Source organism: Agelaius phoeniceus, chromosome 35, assembly GCF_051311805.1.
Source record: "Agelaius phoeniceus isolate bAgePho1 chromosome 35, bAgePho1.hap1, whole genome shotgun sequence".
NCBI classification, from domain to species: Eukaryota; Metazoa; Chordata; class Aves; order Passeriformes; family Icteridae; genus Agelaius; species Agelaius phoeniceus.
The window spans coordinates 1264571-1282926 of NC_135299.1; the positions used below are offsets into that span (position 1 = coordinate 1264571).

Genomic DNA, 18356 nt, shown 5'->3' on the forward strand with positions numbered 1-18356 from the left:
CCTGGATCCCCCAGACTCCACCAGGATCCTCCAGATCCCTCCTGGATCCTTCAGATCTCACACAGATCCTCCAGACTCCACCAGGATCCTCCAGATCCCTCCTGGATCCTCCAGACTCCTCCTGGCTGCACCAGATCCCTTTTGGATTCACCAGATCCCACCTGGACCCTCCAGCCCCCACCTGGCTCCTCCCAGCCCCTCCTGGATCCCTCAGATCCCGGGGCCAGATCCCCGATCCCTCCCTGGCAGCACCAGGGCCGGGACTGGAGCCCCGGGGACCCCGCGGGGCCTCGGACGCTTGGACACCCCCTGGATCCCCCCCAGATCCCCCCAGATCCCCCTGGATCCCCCTGGATCCCAGGATCTGGGGGTCCTCGGGGGCCCAGCAGGGATCTCTGTGGGGTTTTGGGGGTTTTGGTTGCTCCCCCTGGATCCCCCCCTGGATTTGGGGGTCCTGGATCCCCCTGGGGCCCAGCAGGGATCTCTGGGGGGTTTTGGTTTTGTTCTTTGTGGATCCCTCCTGGATCCTGGGATCTGAGGGTCCCAGAGCCCCCCTGTGGATCCCTCCTGGATCCCCCTGGATCCCCCTGGATCCCCCTGGATCCCAGGATCTGGGGGTCCTCGGGGGCCCAGCAGGGATCTCTGTGGGGTTTTGGGGGTTTTGGTTGCTCCCCCTGGATCCCCCCCTGGATTTGGGGGTCCTGGATCCCCCTGGGGCCCAGCAGGGATCTCTGGGGGGTTTTGGTTTTGTTCTTTGTGGATCCCTCCTGGATCCTGGGATCTGGGGGTCCCAGAGCCCCCCTGTGGATCCCTCCTGGATGCCCCCAGATCCCCCTGGATCCCCCTGGATCCCCCTGGATCCCCAGATTTGGGGGTCCCAGGTCCCCCCCCAGGGATCTCTGTGGGGTTTTTGTGGCTCCCCGTGGGACAGGAGCTGCGGTGGCACCGGGTCCACCCCTGGTGGCCTCACACAGGAGACACCGAGGGGACACCGAGGGGACATTGAGGGGACATTGAGGGGACATTGAGGTGGCACTGAGGGGACATTGAGGGGACACTGAGGGGACATTGAGGGGACATTGAGGGGACACTGAGGGGACACTGAGGGGACATTGAGGGGACACTGAGGGGACACTGAGGGGATGCTGAGGGGACACTGAGGGGACATTGAGGGGACACCGAGGGGACACTGAGGGACATTGAGGGGACATTGAGGCGGCACTGAGGGGACATTGAGGCGGCACTGAGGGGACACTAAGGGGGGGGACATTGAGGGGACACTGAGGGGACACTGAGGGGACACCGAGGGGACGCTGAGGGGACACTGAGGGGACACTGAGGGGACATTGAGGCGGCACTGAGGGGACACCGAGGGGACGCTGAGGGGACACTGAGGGGATGCTGAGGGGACATTGAAGGGACACTGAGGGGACGCTGCCGTGGCTTTGTGGAGGTGCCACCTGAGCGACCTCGGCTGTGGTCACCTCACGGGGATGTCCCCATGGCCATCCTGGCTGTGGTCACCCCCAGGTGACATCCCCAGGTGGTTCCAATGGTGGCCTCGGTGTCCCCAGGTGGTTCCAGTGGTGGCCTCGGTGTCCCCTCAGCGATCCCAGCAGTGACTGTGGTGTCCCCTCAGTGGTGGCCTCAGTGTCCCCCAGGTGTCCCAGTGGTGGCCTCAGTGTCCCCTCAATGGTCCCGGTGGTGGCCTCGATGTCCCCAGTGGTGGCCTCGATGTCCCCTCAATGATCCCAGTGGTGGCCCCGATGTCCCCTCGATGATCCCAGTGGTGGCCTCGATGTCCCCTCAATGACCCTGGTGGTGGCCTCGATGTCCCCTCAATGGTCCCAATGGTGGCCTCAGTGTCCCCTCAATGATCCCAATGGTGGCCTTGATGTCCCCTCAATGGTCCCACTGGTGGCCTCAGTGTCCCCTCAATGGTCCCAATGGTGGCCTCAGTGTCCCCTCAATGATCCCAGTGGCGGCCTCGATGTCCCCAGTGGTGGCCTCAGTGTCCCCTCAATGATCCCAATGGTGGCCCCGATGTCCCCTCGATGATCCCAGTGGTGGCCTCAGTGTCCCCTCGATGTCCTCGGTGGTGGCCTCGATGTCCCCTCAATGATCCCGGTGGTGGCCTCAGTGTCCCCTCGATGTCCTCGGTGGTGGCCCCGCTGTCCCCAGGTGATCCCAGCCACAGCCACCCCTCAGGTGTCCCCCAGTCCCCTCCCTGTGTCCCCACTTTGTCCCTGTCCCTCTTTGCACTTTATGGTCCAACGTCCCCTGGCTCTGTCCCCGTGTCCCCAGGGTGGCACTGAGGGGACAGCAGGGCCACCCCTGCCCTTTGTCCCTTTGTCCTTGTCCCTTCTGGGCCCTCGGTGTCCCCACCCTGTCCAGGGGACACCTGGGGTGCTGCCACCTGACTGGGGACACCCCAAAATTTGGGACACCCCAAAGTGGTGGCACCTCAAAATTTGGGGACACCCCGAGCTGGGGACACCCAGAATTGTCCCCTCAGGCACGGGGGGTGGTGGCTTTGGGGTGGAGGGACCCGGTCCCGTATGAAGCCCCTGGGGACACCTTGGGGACATTCTTGGGGCCACCTTGGGGACACTCCTGGGGACATTCCCGGTGCTCCAGAGCCTCTGGAATCGGTGACGTTGGTGTCCCCAGGGTGGTGACAGAGCCCGCTGGGTCCTTGCCCTGTCCCCACCCTTGGGGACACCTTGGGGACACTCCCAGGGCCATTCCCAGGGACACCTTGGGGACACTCCCAGAGACATCTTGGGGACACCTCAGGGACACCTTGGGGACACTCCCAGAGACGTCTTGGTGCCACTCTCAGAGACACCTTGGGGACACTCCCAGGTTCATCTTGGGGACACTCCCAAGGCCACCTCGGGGCCGTTCCTGGGGACACTTCAGGGACATTCCCAGGGCTGCCTCGGGGCCACCTTGGGCACACTCCCGGGGCCACCTCGGGGCCACTTTAGGGACATTCTCGGCGCCATTTTGGGGACATTCCTGGGGCCACCTTGGGGACACTCCCGGGGCCACCTTGGGGACATTCCCAGGGCCACCTTGGGGACACTCCCGGGGCCACCTTGGGGACACTCCCGGGGCCACTTTGGGGACATTTTCAGGGCCACCTTGGGGACATTCTCGGCGCCATTTTGGGGACATTCTCGAGGCCACCTTGGGGATATTCCCAGTGCTCCAGAGCCTCTGGACTTGGTGACATCGCTGTCCCCAAAGTGGTGGCCCAAACGGGGACACCGCAGCTCCTGCCACCCTTTTATTTCCTTTTTTTTTTTCCCTTTTTTTTTCTTTCTTTTTCCTCCTTTCCCCCTCGGATTTTTCTTTTTCTTTTCGGTTCATTTCCGTTGTTTTTTTTTTTTTTTTCCTTGCTTTGGGAAGCTCCTCCCTCGCCGTGAAATAACAATCGTGGTAACCACACCCTCGGGTCGCTGATTTACCCATGTATTTAATGTAAAGTAAAAAACAAAAACCAACGAGGACAAAAAAAAAAAAAAAAAAAACAAGGAAAAAAAATCCCAAAAAACCGAAAATTCCCAACTTTTTGTGTCCTCAGGGAGGGGACAAGCGACAACACCGGGGCCACCCGGTGCCAGCAGCTGCTGCCAGATCGCGGCCCTGCCCTGATAACGCTTATCAGAGTTCGCAGCTGCCTGGCAGCTCCGGTTTTTTCCGTTTTTTTCCCGTTTTTTCCCCCAAATTCCCAGCGGGAATTTCGGGCGGCGCTGCCCCTTTAAATCCGCGGGGCCGCTTTAAGACCCCCGGGGGCTTCGTGTGGTGTTGCCGCTTTAAACCGGCGCTGGTGGGGCCCACCCTGAGCGAGGCCACGCCCACTAGGCCCCCGTTAAAGTAAACAGAGGGGCGTGGCCAGGTGGGTCGCGCTCTTCTCGAGGCCACGCCCATCGCCCCCCTCTTAAAGCGGCCGCGCCCAGGGACATCGCGGGACCGGAACCGTTACGCAGGTGCGCGGCGGGGACTACCGGGAGCGGAAACAACCGGGAGAGGGAACAACCGGGATGGGAACGGGGCGGGAAAACCGGGAGCGGGGTGGGGCTGAGGGAGGGAAAAGCGGGACCCGGCTGGGGTTGGGGGAAAACAACGGGACCGGGGGGTTTGGGGACAACCGGGACTGGCCTGGGCCTACGGCGGGGACAACCGGGACCGGGATGGGATTGGGGAGGGGACAACGGGGAGCGGGATGGGGCCGGGGAAAGGAAGAAGCGGGACCGGGATGGAGCTGGGGGAGGGGACAACCGGGACCGACCGGGCTGGAGACAACCGGGAACCGGGATGAGGCTGGGGAAGGGACAACCGGGACCGGGATGGGATTGGGGAGGGGACAACGGGGACCGGGATGGGGCTGGGGAAAGGAACAACCGGGACCGGGATGGAGCTGAGGAGGGGATAACCGGGACCGGGATGGCGTCGGTGAAAGGAAGAACCGGGACCGGGATGAGATTGGGGAGGGGACAACCGGGACCGACCGGGCTGGGGACAACCGGGACCGGGATGGGGCTGGGAAAAACCGGGAACAGCCGGGCTGGAGACAACGGGGACCGGGATGGCGCTGGGAGCAGGAAGAACCGGGACGGGGATGGGGTTGGGGAGGGGACAACCGGGACCGGGATGGAGCTGGGAAAAGCCGGGAACAACCGGGACCGACCGAGCTGGGACTGGGTGGGGACACAACGGGCACCGGGCTGGGAACGGCGCGGGGGCAGAACCGGGAGCGCGCTGGGGTCACGGAAGGGCAGGACCGGAGCGGAAACCGAGCGCGGTTGTGTCGCAGCAGAGCTCCCTGATTGCCGCTTTCCCCGGCAGCGTCACCGGAGCCGTTTCCCGGTACCCGGTGCCCGCCCCAGCCGCGCTCTCCCCTCCCGCTGCCGCCGCCGCCGCCGCGATGCTGCTGCTCCGGGCCATGGCCGGCCGCAGGTAGGAACGGGGGGCTCCCGGTGTCCCCCGGTGTCCCCCGGTGTCCCGGGGCCGCTGTGACCCCGCTGTCCCCGCAGGCTCCCGCCGCTGATGCAGCTGCCCCGCGGCTGCTCCCGGTTGGCCGCCGGTAGCGCGGCCCCGGGGGGACACCGGGAAGCGACAGCGGGGGGACACCGGGAAGCGACACCGGGAGGACACCGGGAAGCGACATCCGGGGGGGGACACCGAGGAGCGGCCCCGGGAGGACACCGAGGAGCGGCCCCGGTGCTGGCGGCGCTGCTCGGGCTCGGGGTCGTCCTGGCCTACGGAGAGCGGCGGCGGAGGGTGAGCGACACCGGGGGTGGTGGCACCGGGAGGGGCGGTGACACCTCGGGCTCCGTCCCCGTGCTGGGGACACCGGGGTGGGGTTGGATCCCGGCGGGAGGCGGCACCGGAGGGGCGGATCCCGGGGAGAGGTGACACCGGGACAGCGGGAAACGGGGAAGGGGCGGCACCGGGGGGTGGATCCAGGGGGAAGGGGGTGGTGGCACCGGGGGAAGGATCCCCGGGCAGGGTGACACCGGGACAGGGGCATCCTGGAGCGGGGGTGACACCGGGACAGGGGGATCCGGGGGCAGGAGGTGACATCGGGACAGGGGGGACACTGGGACAGGGAGATCCCGGGGCTGGGTGACACCGGGATCCCGGGGCAAGGTGACACCGGGACAGGGAGATCGGGGGCTGGGTGACACCGGGACAGCGGGAATCCAGAACGGGGGTGACACCGGGACAGGGGGATCCCGGGGCAGGAGGTGACATCGGGACAGGGGTGACACCGGGACAGGGGGATCCCGGGGCAGGAGGTGACACCGGGATCCTGGGGCAAGGTGACACCGGGACAGGGGGATCCTGGAGCAGGAGGTGACATCAGGACAGGGGTGACACCGGGACGGGGATCCCGGGGCAGGAGGTGACACCGGGACAGGGGGATCCTGAAGCGGGGGTGACACCGAGACAGGGGGGACACCGGGGCTGGGTGACACCGGGATCCCGGGAACGGGGGTGACACCGGGACAGGGAGATCCGGGGCAGGGTCACACCGGGACAGCGGGAACCCAGAACGGGGGTGACACCGGGACAGGGGGATCCTGAAGCGGGGGTGACACCGGGACAGGGGGATCCCGGGGCAGGAGGTGACATCGGGACAGGGAGATCCGGGGCAGGAGGTGACACCGGGATCCCGGGCAGGGTGACAGCGGGACAGGGGGATCCTGGAGCGGGGGGGACACCGGGACGGGGATCCCGGGGCTGGGTGACACCGGGATTCTGGGGCAAGGTGACACCGGGACAGGGAGATCCGGAGAAGGGGTGACACCGGGACAGCGGGATCCCGGGAACGGGGATGACTCCGGGACAGGGGGATCCTGAAGCGAGGGTGACACCAGGACAGGGGGGATCCCGGGCCTAGGTGACACCGGGATCCCGGGCAGGGTGACACCGGGATCCCGGGAACGGGGGTGACACCGGGACAGGGGGATCCTGGAGCGGGGGTGACACCGGGACGGGGGGATCCTGAAGCGGGGCGGACACCGGGATCCCGGCGGTCACGGCGGATCCCTCTGACCCTCCCGGTGCCCGCAGACCGCCCAGGCCGCCCGGGCCACCCCCGCGCCGCAGTTCCCCCGGTACACGCGGGCGGAGGTGGCGCAGCACCGCACCCCGAAGGAGCGCGTGTGGGTCACCTACGGCACCGACGTGTTCGACGTTACCGAATTCGTGGAGATGCACCCGGGGGGACCGGACAAGATCCTGCTGGCGGCCGGGGGAGCCCTGGAGCCCTTCTGGGCTCTCTACGCCGTTCACGGCCAGCCCCACGTCCTGGAGCTGCTCCGCGAATACAAAGTGGGCGAGCTGAGCCCCGAGGACGCGGCGCCGCCACCGGGGGACACCGCGGACCCGTTCGCCGGGGACCCCCCGCGCCACCCGGCGCTGCGGGTGAACAGCCTGAAGCCTTTTAACGCCGAGCCGCCGCCGGAGCTGCTCACGCAGAGCTTCCTGACGCCCAACGAGCTTTTCTTCACCCGCAACCACCTCCCGGTGCCCGCCGTGGAGCCGGGCTCCTACCGGCTGCGCGTGGAGGGGCCCGGTGGCCGCGCGTTGTCGCTGTCGCTGCCGGAGCTGCGGCAGCGCTTCCCGAAGCACGAGGTGACGGCCACGCTGCAGTGCGCCGGGAACCGGAGATCCGAGATGAGCCGCGTCCGGCCGGTCAAGGGGCTGGCGTGGGACATCGGTGCCATCAGCACGGCGCGCTGGGGAGGAGCCCGGCTCCGGGACGTGCTGCTGGCCGCCGGTGTCCGCGACAGCACCGGCGACGGCGAGTGGCACGTGTGCTTCGAAGGGCTGGACGCGGACGCTTCGGGGACGCCGTACGGAGCGTCCATCCCGTTAAAACGGGCGCTGAGCGCCGAGGCCGAGGTGCTGCTGGCGTACGAGATGAACGGGCGGGAGCTGCCGCGGGATCACGGCTTCCCGGTGCGCGTGGTGGTGCCCGGCGTGGTCGGGGCGCGCAGCGTGAAGTGGCTGCGGAGCGTGGCGGTGTCGCCCTCCGAGAGCCCGAGCCACTGGCAGCAGAACGACTACAAAGGGTTCTGTCCGTCCGTGGATTGGGATTCCGTGGATTTCGGGGCCGCCCCCGCCATCCAGGAGCTGCCGGTGCAGTCGGCGATCACCGAGCCCCGGCCCGGCGCCGCCGTGCCCGCCGGGGAGCTGACGGTGAAGGGATACGCGTGGAGCGGAGGAGGAAGGGAGGTGGTCAGGGTGAGCGGGGCACGGAGGCGGGGACGGGAAATGGGGTGGGGGAAATGGGGAACGGGGTGGGGGAAATGGGGTGGGGGGAAAAAGGGGATGGGGTGGGGGAAATGGGGTGGGGGAAATGGGGTGGGGGGAAATGGGGTGGGGGGAAAGGATATGGGGTGGGGGTAATGGGGTGGGGGAAATGGGGTGGGGGTAATGGGGATGGGATGGGGGAAATGGGGTAGGGGGAAATGGGGTAGGGGGAAATGGGTATGAGGGGAAAAGGGGTGGGCGGAAAGGGGATGGGATGGGATGGGGAAAATGGGGTGGGGGGAAAGGGGATGGGATGGGGGAAAAGGGGAACAGGGATGGGAGGAAATGGGGTGGGGGGCAAAGGGGATGGGATGGGGTAGGATGGGATGGGATGGGATGGGGAAAAATGGGGTTGGGGAATGGGGATGGGGTGGGAGGGAAATGAGGTAGGGGGAAATGGGTATGAGGGGGAAATGGGGTGAGGGGAAAGGGGATGGGATGGGGAAAATGGGGTGGGGAAAGGGGGGAATGGGGTGGGGGAATGGGAATGGGGGAAAGTGGATGGGGTGGGGGAATAGGGGTGGGGAACGGGAAATGGGGTGAGGTGGGAAAAATGGGGATGGGGAAAAGGGGATGGGAGAATGGGATAGGGGGAAAGGAGATGGGGGGAAAATGGAATTGGGGAATGAGGTGTGGGGAATGGGAGTGAGGGGAAAGGGGATGGGGGAAATGGGGATGGGGGAAATGGGGATGGGGAATGGGGTAGGAACGGGACAGGGATGGGAAAAATGGGGAAAGGGAGCCGTGTCCCTGGACAGCGCCCAGACACAGCTCTATGCTAATTAATGAACGCTCATTAACACTAATTAGCCGTCTCCACAGTAACGATCTCCATCCTGACAGGTGGACGTGTCCCTGGACGGGGGCCGGACGTGGCGCGAGGCCGAGCTGGGCCCGCGGCCGGAGCGGGGCCGGGGCTGGGCCTGGGCGCTGTGGGAGCTGCGGGCGCCGGTGCCCGCGGGGGCCAGGCTGGAGCTCGTCTGCAAGGCCGTGGACCGGAGCTACAACGTCCAACCCGACACCGTGGGGCCCATCTGGAACCTGCGCGGGGTCCTCAGCAACGCCTGGCACCGCGTCCCCATCACCGTCACCAAGTGAGGGACAGGGCCTGGGGACATTGGGGTGCTGGGGACATTGGGGTGCTGGGGACATTGGGGACATCAGAGGTACAACGTCCAACCGGACACCGTGGGGCCCATCTGGAACCTGCATGGGGTCCTCAGCAATGCTTGGCACCTGTCACTGTCACCGTCACCAAGTGAGGGACACCAGCAGGGCCTGGGGACATTGGGGTGCTGGGGCTTTGGGGACATCAGGGACACAGCAGGGACATCAGAGGGACAACGTCCAACTGGACACTGTGGGGCCCATCTGGAACCTGCGCGGGGTCCTCAGCAACGCCTGGCACCTGTCACTGTCACCAAATGAGGGACATCAGCAGAGCCTCGGGGACATTGGGGTGCTGGGGACATTGGGGTGCTGGGGACATCAGGGACACAGCAGGGACATTGGGGACATCAGAGGGACAATGTCCAACCCGACACCGTGGGGCCCATCTGGAACCCGCACGGGGTCCTCAGCAACGCCTGGCACCGCGTCCCTGTCACTGTCACCAAGTGAGGGACACCAGTAGGGCCTGGGGACATTGGGGTGCTGAGGCTTTGGGGACATTTGGGACATTGGGGACACCAGGGACATCAGAGGTACAACGTCCAGCCTGACACCGTGGGGACATCTGGAACCTGCGCGGGGTCCTCAGCAAGGCCTGGCACCGCGTCCCTGTCACTGTCACCCACTGAGGGACAGTGGGGACATCGAGGACATCAGGAGGACATCGTGGACACAGCAGGGTCCTGACCAACACCTGGCACTGGGTCAGTGTCACCGTCACCCACTGAGGGACATCGAGGACATCAGGGACATCTGGAACCTGCACAGGGTCCTGAGCAAGGCCTGGCACTGGGTCAGTGTCACTGTCACCCACTGAGGGACAGTGGGGACATCGAGGACATCAGGACATCATGGACACAGCAGGGTCCTGAGCAAGGCCTGGCACTGGGTCAGTGTCACCGTCACCCACTCAGGGACATCCTTGGGGACATCAAGGGTCCCTGGAGATCAATGGGGTCTGTGGATCCTGAAGGGTTCCATGGCCCCAGAGAGTCCTGCAGACCCCAAAGTGTCTTAGGAACCCCAAAATGTCCTACAGACCCCAAAGTGTCCTACAGACCCCAAAGTGTCCTACAGACCCCAAAGTGTCTTAGGGACCCCAATGGGTCCTACAGAACCCAGAGTCCTACAGACCCCAAAATGTCCTACAGACCCCAGAGAATCCTATGGACCCCAAAGGGTCCTACAGAACCCAAAGCATCCTACAGACCCCAAAATGTCCTGCAGACCCCAAATCATCCTACAGACCCCAGTGGGTTCTGCAGGCCCCCAGCTTCTATTGACCCCAGAAGGTTCCACAGACCCCAAAAGGACTTTATGGCCCCTCAAAGGATTTTATGGACCCCAAAAGATTTTATGGACACCCCAAAAGATTTTATGGACTCCAAAGGACTTTATGAACCCTAAAAAGGTTCTGGTGACCCCAAAGATTTCTCCAGCCCCGAAGGATTCTGCAGGTTCCTGCAGCCCCACAGCTCGAAGGTCAGCGGGGTTTTATGGCCCTGGGGTTTTATGGCCCTGGGGTTTTATGGCCCCCACGCTTTTATGGCCTCAGGGTTTTATGGCCCCAGGGTTTTATGGCCCTGGTTTTACACCCTGATGTGTGAAAGTGCCTCCTGCCATAAAGATTTGGGAACTTTTATGGGTTCAGTGCCTTCCTGGGGCAGCCAGGGTGGGGTGGGAGCGGTCCTGGGACCCCCTGATCCTATAGGGACCCATGGGGACCCCTGAACCTATAGGACCCTGTGACCCCATGGGACCCCCTGATCCTATAGGGACCCCTGGGACCCCCCTGACCCTATAGGACACCCTGACCCCATAGGCCCCTGTGACCCTGTATAAGCCCCTGACCCTAAATAACCCCCTGACCCCATGGGACCCCATGGCATGATGGAACCCCCAGATCCTATTGGGATCCAATGACCCCATAAGACCCCCTGACCCTAAATAATCCCCTGACCCCAAACAACCTCCTGGCCCTAAATAACCCCCTGACCCTACAGGGCCCTGTGACCCTGTATAGGCCCTGATCCTAAATAACCCCCTGACCCTAAATGACCTCTTGACTCTATGGGACCCCTTGATCCCCGTTATTGATCCCATTATTGATCCCCGTTATCAATCCCAGATATCCATGCCCATTATAAATCCCAGATGTCAACCCCGTTCCCACTCCGCGATATCAATCCCCGTTATCAATCCCCATTATAAATCCCTGATATCAATCCCGTTATCAATCCCCATTATCCATCCCCGTTATCAATCCCCATTATAAATCCCTGTTCTCACTCCCCATTATCAATCCCCGATATCAATTCCGTTCTCAATCTCCGTTCTCACTCCCGATATCAATTCCGTTCTCAATTCCGTTATCAATCCCCGTTATCCCATCGACTCGCTCGGCGCTCCCCGCTCGATTCTCTCCGCGCTCCTTCCCCCCCCCCGGCCCCCCCCCCCCAATGCCCCATCGACTCTCTCGGCGCTCTGGCCTTGCCCTGCCGGCCGCTCGATGCTCTCGGCGCGCGGCGCGGGGCCGGAAGTGGCGGGGGCGGGGGGGGGGGGCCCGGGGCCTCCTCAGGAGCCGCCGCCGCCGCCGCGCCCGGACCCCCCCGGACCCCCCCGCACCGGCACCGGCACCGCCGCGCCGCCCCCCCCCAGCCCCGGGGGGGCCTCCCGAGCCCGCCGCGGCCCTGCCGGTGAGAGCGAGCGCCGCGCGGGCCGGGCCGGAGGGAGCGGGGCGGGGGGGGGCGCGGCCTCACGGGGGTGTCCGAGCACCGGGAGGGGCGGGGGGGGGGTTCGGTGATCCTCCCGGGACCGGCTGGGGGGGTCCGGGTGAAGGAGGAGCGGGGGGAGCTCTTCTGAGGGGGGGGCGCGGCCCCTGACACCCTCAGGGGGTTTTGGCGGGCTTGGAATTTGGGGAGGGGTCCCTGAGGGTGTCAGGGCTGGATTTGAGGGGGGTCTCCTCTTTCTGAGGGGGGGTCGTGTCCTTCCAGGTGTGTTTTTTTGGGGGGCTGTGCTGAGGGGGGGGGCGCGCTCCCCTGACACCCTCAGGGGGATTTGGCGGGCTCGGAATTTGGGGAGGGGTCCCTGAGGGTGTCAGGGCCGGATTTGAGGGGGGGTCGCGTCCTCCCGGGGGTGTCAGGGCTGGATTTTTGGGGGGTTCCGTATCCCCTCAGGGGGGGCTGTTCTGAGGGGGGGTCGCTTCCCCCTGACACCCTCAGGGGGTTTTGTTGGGCTCGGAATTTGGGGGGGGTCGTGTTCCCCTCACGTTCTGAGGGGGGTCGCTTCCCCCCGATACTCTCAGGGGATTTTGGCGGGATCGGAATTTTGGGGGGGGTCCCTGAGGGTCTCAGAGCTGGATTTGAGGGGGGGTCGCGTCCTCCCGGGGGTGTCAGCGCTGGTTTTGGGGGGGTTCTGTTCTGAGGGGGGGTCGCTTCCCCCTGACACCCTCAGGGGGTTTTGGCGGGCTCGGAATTTTTGGGGGGGTCCCTGAGGGTGTCAGGGCCGGATTTGAGGGGGGGTCTCCTCTATTTGAGGGGGGGTCGTGTCCCCCCGGGGGTGTCAGCGCCATTTTTGGGGGGGTTCTGTTCTGAGGGGGGGTCGCTTCCCCCTGACACCCTCAGGGGGTTTTGGCGGGATCGGAATTTTGGGGGGGGTCGTGTTCCCCTCACGTTCTGAGGGAGGTCGCTTCCCCCCGATACCCTCAGGGGGTTTTGGCGGGCTCGGAATTTTGGGGAGGGGTCCCTGAGGGTGTCAGGGCCGGATTTGAGGGGGGGTCGTGTCCCCCCCCCCAGTGTTTTTTTGGGGGGCTGTGCTGAGGGGGGGGGCGCGGCCCCTGACACCCTCAGGGGGTTTTGGCGGGCTCGGAATTTTGGGGAGGGTCCCTGAGGGTGTCAGGGCCGGATTTGAGGGGGGGTCGCGTCCTCCCGGGGGTGTCAGCGCCGTTTTTGGGGGGGTTCTGTTCTGAGGGGGGGTCGCTTCCCCCTGACACCCTCAGGGGGTTTTGGCGGGCTCGGAATTTGGGGAGGGGTCCCTGAGGGTCTCATGGCTGGATTTGAGGGGGGGTCGCGTCCCCCTGACACCCTCAGGGTTTTTGGGGTGCTCGGGATTTGGGGGGGGGGTCCCTGAGGGTGTCAGGGCCGGATTTGAGGGGGGGTCTCCTCTATTTGAGGGGGGTCCTGTTCCCCCAGCTGTGGTGTTTTTTGGGGGGGCTGTTCTGAGGGGGGTTTGTCCCCCTCAGGGTCTCAGGGGGGTTTTGGGGGCGTCTCAAGGCTGGATTTTGGGGGGGTCCCTGTCCCTTTTAGGGGACTCTGATTTTTGGGGTCTCTGATTTTGGGGCTGTAATTGAGGGGGGGTCTTGGCTGTATTTGGGGGGGGGGTCCCTGACCCTTTTAGGGGACTCTGATTTTTAGGGTGGGGGTCCCTGACCCTTTTAGGGGACTGTGAGTTTTTTTGGGGGGGGGGGTCCCTGTCCCTTTTAGGGCTCTCGGATTTTTGGGGTCTCTGATTATTTTTGGGGGCAGTCCCTGTCCCTTTTAGGGGGACTCTGATATTTTTTGGGGGGGTCCCTGTTCCTTTTAGGGGACTCTGATTTTTGGGGTCTCTGATTTTTGGGCTGTAATTGAGGGGGGTCTCGGCTGTATTTGGGGGGGTCCCTGTCCCTTTTAGGGGGACTCTGATATTTTTGGGGGGGGTCCTTGACCATTTTAGGGGGACTCTGATTTTTGGGGTCTCTGATTTTTGGGCTGTAATTGAGGGGGGGATCTCTGTATTTGGGGGGGTCCCTGTCCCTTTTTAGGGGATCCTGATTTTTAGGGTGGGAGGGGTCTCTGATTTTTGGGGTCTCTGATTTTTGGGGTCTTTGATTTTTGGGGGGGTGGGCTCCCCTTTTAGGGGGCTTTCTGATTTTGGGGTCTCTAATTTTTGAGGGGGGGTCCCTGATTTTTGAGGGGGTCCCTTTAGGGGGATCTGTGATTTTTGGGGGGAGGTTCCCTGATTTTTGGGGTCCCTGATTTTTGGGCTCTCTGATTTTTGGGGACCCCGATTTTTGGGGTCTCTGATTTTTGGGCTCCCTGATTTTTGGGGTCTCTGATTTTTGGAGTCCCTGATTTTTGGGCTCCCTGATTTTTGGGGTCTCTGATTTTTGGGCTCTCTGATTTTTGGGGTCTCTCATTTTTGAGGTCTCTGATTTTTTAGGGTCTCTCATTTTTGGGCTCCCTGATTTTTGGGGTCTCTGATTGTTGGGGTCCCCGATTTTTGGGGTCCCTGATTTTTGGGGTCTCTGATTTTTTAGGGTCTCTGATTTTTGGGATCTCTGATTTTTAGGGTCTCTGATTTTTGGGGTCTCTGATTTTTGGGGTCCCCGATTTTTGGGGTCTCTGATTTTTAGGGTCTCTGATTTTTGGGGTCCCCGATTTTTCTGGGGGTCCCTGATTTTTAGGGCCTGATTTTTTAGGGTCTCTGATTTTTGGGGTCTCTGATTTTTAGGGTCTCTGATTGTTGGGCTCCCTGATTTTTTAGGGTCTCTGATTTTTGGGGTCTCTGATTTTTGGGGTCTCTGATTTTTGGGGTCTCTGATTTTTCTGCCCCTTTTAGAGGGAGGGTCTCTGATTTTTGGGGTCTCTGATTTTTGGGGTCTCTGTTTTTTGGGGTCTCTGATTTTTGGGGTCTCTGTTTTTTGGGGTCTCTGTTTTTTGGGGTCCCCGATTTTAGGGGTCTCTGATTTTTGGCCTCCCCCCTCCCCAATTCCTGGTAGTTTTTTTTTAGGATCATGGAATTTTTTTTGGGGGGAATTTTCCAGCTGGAATCTCCTCCCATTCCCTAAAATTTTGGGTTCAAAATTCCCCCAAAACTCCTGAATTTTCCTCCTGGGGGGTGGCAGCAAAAAAATTGGGATTTTTCCCTTGGGATTTCTGTAGGATCCGAGGGAATTTTTGGGGATTTTTCCACCTCCTGATCCCGAGGGAATCTCGGGGTTATCCAAGGGCACAGCAGGGAGGAGTTTTTGGGATCTCTTCCCGAGGGAGCTGCTCCAGTTTGGAATGGAAATGAAAAAATTCCAAAAAAAAAACCCAAAAAAACCTGGAGAAAGCAGCTGGAAACTCATCCCAGAATATCCTGGGGTTGTTTTTCCAGCTTTTCCTGGGATTTATCCCAAAAAAATTCAAATAAAACCTGGAAAATGCAGCTGGAGCTTCATTCCAGAATATCCTGGAGTTGTTTTCCAGGTTTTTTCAGGATTTATCCCAGAAAAAATTCAAATAAAATGAGGACAAAGCAGCTGGAAACTCATTCCAGAATATCCTGGGGTTGTTTTTCCAGCTTTTCCTGGGATTTATCCCAGAAAAAATTCAAATAAAATGAGAATAAAACCCAGAAAAAATTAAAATAAAATGAGGATAAAGCAGCTGGAGCTTCATTCCAGAATATCCTGGAATTGTTTTTCCCTGGGATTTATCCCCCAAAAAATTCAAATAAAACCTGGAAAAAGCGGCTGGAAACTCATCCCAGAATATCCTGGAATTGTTTTTCCAGGTTTTTTCAGGATTTATCCCCAAAAAATTCAAATAAAATGAGAATAAAGCAGCTGGAAACTCATCCCAGAATATCCTGGAGTTGTTTTTTCCAAGTTTTTTCAGGATTTATCCCCCAAAAAATTGAAATAAAACCTGGATAAAGCAGCTGGAAACTCATTCCAGAATATCCTGGGGTTGTTTTTCCATGGATTTATCCCCAAAAAATTCAAATAAAATGAGAATAAAGCAGCTGGAAACTCATCCCAGAATATCCTGGGGTTGTTTTTCCAGCTTTTCCTGGGATTTATCCCCAAAATTTAAAATAAAATGAGGGTAAAGCAGCTGGAAACTCATCCCAGAATATCCTGGAGTTGTTTTTCCAGCTTTTCCTGGGATTTATCCCCCAAAAATTAAAATAAAACCTGGATAAAGCAGCTGGAAACTCATCCCAGAATGTCCTGGAATTGTTTTTCCAGCTTTTCCTGGGATTTATCCCAGAAAAAATAAAATAAAATGAGGACAAAGCAGCTGGAAACTCATCCCAGAATATCCTGGAATTGTTTTTTCCTGGGATTTATCCCCAAAAAATTCAAATAAAATGAGAATAAAGCAGCTGGAAACTCATCCAGAATATCCTGGGGTTGTTTTTCCTGGGATTTATCCCCAAAAAATTCAAATAAAATGAGAATAAAGCAGCTGGAAACTCATCCCAGAATATCCTGGAATTGTTTTTTCCATTTTTTTCAGGATTTATCCCCAAAATAATTCAAATAAAATGAGGACAAAGCAGCTGGAGCCTCATCCCAGAATATCCTGGGGTTGTTTTTTCCAGTTTTTTTCAGGATTTATCCCCAAAAAATTCAAATAAAACCTGGAAAATGCAGCTGGAGGCTCATCCCAGAATGTCCTGGAATTGTTTTTCCAGGTTTTTCAGGATTTATCCCAAAATAATTCAAATTAAATGAGAACAAAATCCCCAAAGCCTCATCCCAGAATATCCTGGAATTGTTTTTCCAGGTTTTTTCCTGGGATTTATCCCAAAATAATTCAAATAAAATGAGGATAAAACCCCTGGAGCCTTGTCCCAGAATATCCTGGAATTGTTTTTTCCAGGGATTTATCCCAGAAATAAATAAAATAAAATGAGGACAAAGCAGCTGGAGCTTAATTCCAGAATATCCTGGAATTGTTTTTCCAGTTTTTCCTGGGATTTATCCCAAAATATTTAAAATAAAATGAGAATAAAACCCCCAAAGCTTCATCCCAGAATATCCTGGAATTGTTTTTCCTGGGATTTATCCCAAAATAATTCAAATAAAATGAAAATAAACCCCCAAAGCCTCATCCCAGAATATCCTGGAATTGTTTTTCCTGGGATTTATCCCAAAATAATTCAAATAAAATGAAAATAAACCCCCAAAGCCTCATCCCAGAATATCCTGGAATTGTTTTTCCAGGTTTTTCCTGGGATTTATCCCAAAATAATTCAAATTAAATGAGGATAAACCCCCTGGAGCCTCATCCAGAATATCCTGGAATTGTTTTTCCAGGTTTTTTTGAAATCCCGAGGACAAAAGTGAAGGAATTCAAAGCCAGAACTTTCCAAAGGGCTGGGCTGGAATTTGAGGTTGGAATTTGAGGTTGGAATTTGAGGCGGATCCCGGCCAGGAATTTTCTGCTTTTCCCAGGATTTATTTTATTTTTTTAATTTTTATTTTATTTTATTTTATTTTATTTTATTTTATTTTATTTTATTTTATTTTATTTTATATTTATTTTATTTTATTTTAATTTTATTTTAATTTTATTTTATTTTATTTTATTTTATTTTATTTTATTTTATTTGATTTTTATTTGGATTTTATTTGGATTTTTATTTTACTTTTATTTGGATTTTTATTTGGATTTTTATTTGGATTTTTATTTGGATTTTATTTGGATTTTATTTTATTTTATTTTTATTTTATTTTGATTTTATTTTATTTTATTTTATTTTTATTTTATTTTATTTTTTTTATTTATTTTATTTTATTTTTATTTTATTTGGATTTTATTTTATTTTTATTTGGATTTTTACTTGGATTTTTATTTTACTTTTATTTGGATTTTTATTTGGATTTTTATTTTACTTTTATTTGGATTTTTATTTGGATTTTATTTGGATTTTTATTTGGATTTTATTTGGATTTTATTTGGATTTTTATTTGGATTTTATTTGGATTTTATTTTGATTTTATTTTAATTTAATTTAATTTTATTTTATTTTATTTTATTTTTATTTTGATTTTATTTTGATTTTATTTTATTTTATTTTATTTTATTTTAATTTTATTTTTTTTATTTATTTTATTTTATTTTTATTTTATTTGGATTTTATTTTATTTTTATTTGGATTTTTATTTGGATTTTTATTTGGATTTTTATTTGGATTTTATTTTGATTTTATTTTATTTTTATTTGGATTTTTATTTGGATTTTTATTTGGATTTTATTTGGATTTTTATTTGGATTTTTATTTTGATTTTTATTTTACTTTTATTTGGATTTTATTTGGATTTTTATTTGGATTTTATTTTATTTTTATTTGGATTTTTACTTGGATTTTTATTTGGATTTTATTTTGATTTTATTTTATTTTTATTTTATTTTATTTGGATTTTATTTGGATTTTATTTGGATTTTCCTGGCAGGGAAGGGAGCAAAGGCAGGAGCTGCTCCCAGCTGGGATTGTTGGGAATTAAAGAAAATTTTCCTGATTTTTGTGGGCATTGGGGCAGGGGTGAAGTGGGGTTTTAGTGGGGTTTTAATGGGATTTTAGTGGGATTTTAATGGGATTTTAAT

The 18356-nt window shown here is 56.9% G+C and overlaps 1 protein-coding gene across 5 annotated transcripts; it reads left to right on the plus strand.

The window, feature by feature from the left end:
• Nucleotides 1–3858: 3858 nt before the first annotated feature.
• On the plus strand, nt 3859–10640 carry SUOX (sulfite oxidase). 5 transcript variants are annotated; one of them, XM_077192681.1, is made up of 6 exons: nt 4443–4632; nt 4855–4965; nt 5043–5289; nt 6586–7761; nt 8674–8972; nt 9142–10640. In XM_077192681.1, exons 1-5 carry the CDS (start codon nt 4595–4597, stop codon nt 8926–8928), a joined length of 1827 nt encoding a protein of 608 aa, XP_077048796.1. In that variant the 5' UTR covers nt 4443–4594; the 3' UTR covers nt 8929–8972; nt 9142–10640. The 5 variants fall into 5 exon arrangements, with proteins under 5 accessions (XP_054505210.2, XP_054505208.2, XP_054505209.2 ...); XM_054649235.2 differs by lacking the exon at nt 4443–4632 and adding an exon at nt 3859–3995 and having other exon boundaries at nt 8674–10640; XM_054649233.2 differs by lacking the exon at nt 4443–4632 and adding an exon at nt 3873–3995 and having other exon boundaries at nt 4823–4965; nt 8674–10640.
• The last annotated feature ends 7716 nt before the right edge of the window (nt 10641–18356 follow it).